The following is a 3,532-nucleotide window of genomic DNA, read 5'->3' as shown; positions in this document are numbered from 1 at the left end:
TAACCGCCAGTCATAGAATCACGGAATGGTCAAGGTGGGAAGGGACTTCTGGGGGTCATCTGGTCCACACCCCCTGCTCCAGCAGGGTCACTCAGGACATGTCCAGCTGGTTTTGAATAGCTCCAAGGATGGAGACACCACCACCTCTCTGGGCAACCTGTGCCAGCTCTTGGCCACCCGCACGGTGACAAAGTGTCTGCTGACGTTCAGCTGGAGATCAACGTTCAGAGACAGGAAGAGTGTTTCTGAGGAGCTGCTCCATGCACCAGCTTTGTCCACGTTCTCTAGTTATTATTAAACATGCACCTTAAGGAGCCACTCAGTGAAATTATTTTCCTTTTGACCCTGGTACAGCCTCTGAGTAAACACTGCTCCCTCCTGCAGCAACACTGTCTTTGGACAGCAGAGCCGCACAAAAACAGCCCTTGTGCCAACAAAAATAAACGATGTGACATACTTACAGCTCTGTAATCCAAGAACATTTCTTTGAAAGCCAGAAAGTCAGTAAACGTGAGAAGCATATCGAATATATCACCTGCCATTTCGTCCTTGTGCTGTCTGCAGAGAGAAGAAGTTGGGGAATTAGAAAATCGCGTGGGAAATAAACTTGTTATTTTAAATTGTAAGAGGTCAAAAGGGATACTGGATACGAGTAGAACGACATGAAGATTTAAACAAGAACGTTATTATGTATCTATGGTAAAGCAAAACTTTGGCCAAATGCTACCTTGCACTATTTCCAATCCGAATACACCAATATATCGAATTTATCTAAGTCCGGGAGGTAAGAGTATCACCCCGGCCCTTGCAATCCACAGAAACTCACCTGTATGTCACCAGAAGCAACACGCAATTAGCGTTTACCTACTGATTACCTGGAGCGCCGAGCCCGCCGGCCAGTCCCCCGGGAGGCGAGACGGGCTGGGGAGAGGCACCGCCGCTCACACGCCTCCCTCAACAACACGGGACTGCGCTGACCAGCCTTGGCAGAGCACTCGTGAGAACTCACTTCGGAAGAAGAGTCTGTGCTCCCTCATCAGCGTATTTCAACGAGACTTTTAACGGTCAGGGGTTGGATTTTGGGCTTTTTAAATCACTTCGCTGTTATCCAGAGGAGCTTTGCCTTAAACAGCCTATCTTCTATGCACACTGTGCGCACTGTAGTAACTTCCCAATGTCTTATTTAAAAAAAAGTAAATGGATTCAGATATTGTAAGATACTCAATTCCCAATTACTCTTCTTACTCATCTGATCTTACTCTTACCGATCTTTCAGAAGCCGTTTCTTTATTAAGCTAAAGTGATCAAATGCAAAGGTTTAGGGTGAACCACACTTGTCTCTGAATGCTTTGTACAAGAACTGCAGTGGAGGCATTTCATCGCGTGACTCCTGAAAGGACACTGGGCTATTTAGATGCCCAGCACAGAGCCGGGAAGAGGTAGAGGAGACCTAAACCTTGGAAGAGTCTGGCTTCAAAGTGACTACGGTTCCAAAAACCCTCCACTGTTCTCATTCTGAGCTCTCAAAACGCGGCGTTTCCACGCAACAGTCGAGAAGCTCATAGGAGCAGGACACGCCGAAGGCAAGACGAGTGGTCAGCCCTTCCGGCATGAGCGCCGGTTTTGTTTTGAATTAACGAGGAACCGTCAGACCTGAACTTTAATCCAGATAAAAGGACCTAATGGAGAGGCACAAAGCCAACCCCCCCCACCCAGAAGCAGAGCAGAGACTTACTGCAGCGACGTGGTGAAAGCGGTCATGTTGAACCCAGGAATCCGATCGAGCAACTTCTCTTCGATGTATTTCTCTACTAAAGAGATCTGGAAAAAACCCAGACAAAGCACCCCCATGACATCATGAGAAACTCCAGGAGCAGATTCCAAACCCGCACACCTTCCTGACAACACCTGGTGTTGTCCTGACCACGCAAACCACTGCCGGGGCCAGAGCTGGGCCTTGCTGGTTCACTCCTTCACACCACCGAGGCGCAGCGTGAACCTTTTTGCTGGGAATACTGGTGAGAACAAATACTGGCTATTTTTATCTGATAACAAATTACGTTTAACTCATTTAATGGGATGGACTAGTAGGCTGGTAGAGCTTCATAACTATGCTTTGCACGGAGGATGTAACTGAGGGGTCCAATCCAGGAGATAACACAAGTGGAAAGGAACAAACTTTGTTATGTGCACATTAAACACGTGATTTACTGCAGCAATGGGCTACGTTTGTACTCGAGAGTTACACAACTTCCCAAACACGTATACCAATGTTCAGGTGAAACAAAGAGAATGGAACCTGGAGCTCCAGAAAACACCCTTCTTGCTCACAGATCGTGACTGACTGTGCCTCGGAAAGAGACAGGCAATGCAGTGGGACGTGTGGCTGTGCTCCGTCACCCCAGTGTTTCATAACGGGGGCAATACAGGGCCTGACCCTGGCCTTAATAAAAATAAAAACACAATGGGAAAACGTATCTTACATATTCATTAAAAATCGAAGTATAGATGAGCTTGTTTTCTTCTGAGTCGTCAAACTCCTGGTAGTGCTTCTCCATAAAAGTCCTCTGTATTAACTGGAAATCATCATCTGGGTCACAACAAACACACATCACACAGTTCAGTCGTCCTTCGTGCAACCCAACCCCCACATTCCCCAGTCCTCTGCCTCCCGCCCTACCCACAGCGCACAAAGCGGGTCACGCCAGCCCCGCAGCTGCAATCGGACCCACCAGCGAGAGGAGCGAGACTGCAGCACTACCCCGGCGAAGGGAGATGAACCAGCAGGGCAGCAGCAGCACATCAGTCGGCACTGCAACAGCCGCCGCGTTTTCAGAATGGCATGGGACGGGACGGGGTGAACACACCCACAATTACTTCTTACAAGGTCCATTCAGACTTAGTATTAGCAAAAATGTCCTTCTGCTTTTCGTTTTGTTACTAAAGTTATTTACTCCGACCCACTTTTTGTTTGGGCTCTCAAGTGGTTTTTTAGAAAGCAAATACCTCTTCCCTACAAGAATTCAAAATCCCTTCTTTTCCCCTTGAATTAAAAAATATTAGCGAAATACCCAGATTCGCTAAAGCCTTCACTTGCTGAAGACTTTTCCTTCAGGAGTGGAAGGAAACAAGAATAGAAATGAACGTGGTAGGTCACCACCGAATTCAACACAACAAGTATGAATATACAGTTTGCTTACACCCAGTGCCAACACACCACCCAAGACTTTTCCTTCAGGAGTGGAAGGAAACAAGAATAGAAATGAACGTGGTAGGTCACCACCGAATTCAACACAACAAGTATGAATATACAGTTTGCTTACCCCCAGTGCCAACACACCACCCCAGCTTCCTAAACCCTGACACGGCCCAGCCCCAGCTACAGCCTCATCACCAGACAGCGGAGGCTGCAGGATCGACACCTCTCTGGGAAAAACGTGGTCCACCAGCTGACACCACACTGTGGAGGTGGGGGGTCACAGGAAGGGAGGAAAGAAGGGAAGGGCCGGCGGGCAAGGAGGGCCGGCGGGCA

General features: G+C 48.2%; 1 protein-coding gene across 1 annotated transcript in view; it reads right to left on the bottom strand.

Annotated features, from left to right (window-relative positions):
* Window positions 1-2,590, bottom strand: part of ARL2BP (ADP-ribosylation factor-like 2 binding protein) — a gene marked incomplete at its 5' end in the record, with an annotated part of 3,319 nt that extends 729 nt beyond the window's left edge. Inside the window, 3 exons of the mRNA XM_010131173.1 lie at window positions 462-558; window positions 1,736-1,821; window positions 2,484-2,590. Of these exons, the coding sequence (XP_010129475.1) occupies window positions 462-558; window positions 1,736-1,821; window positions 2,484-2,590 (290 nt within the window). The remainder of the gene's footprint in view (window positions 1-461; window positions 559-1,735; window positions 1,822-2,483) is intronic.
* Between the last annotated feature and the right edge of the window lie 942 nt (window positions 2,591-3,532).

The sequence above is a fragment of the Buceros rhinoceros genome, unplaced genomic scaffold (genome assembly GCF_000710305.1).
Source record: "Buceros rhinoceros silvestris isolate BGI_N320 unplaced genomic scaffold, ASM71030v1 scaffold22772, whole genome shotgun sequence".
NCBI lineage: Eukaryota > Metazoa > Chordata > Aves > Bucerotiformes > Bucerotidae > Buceros > Buceros rhinoceros.
Note: the sequence above shows the minus strand (reverse complement) of the source record. Positions and strands in the feature narration are given on the sequence as shown.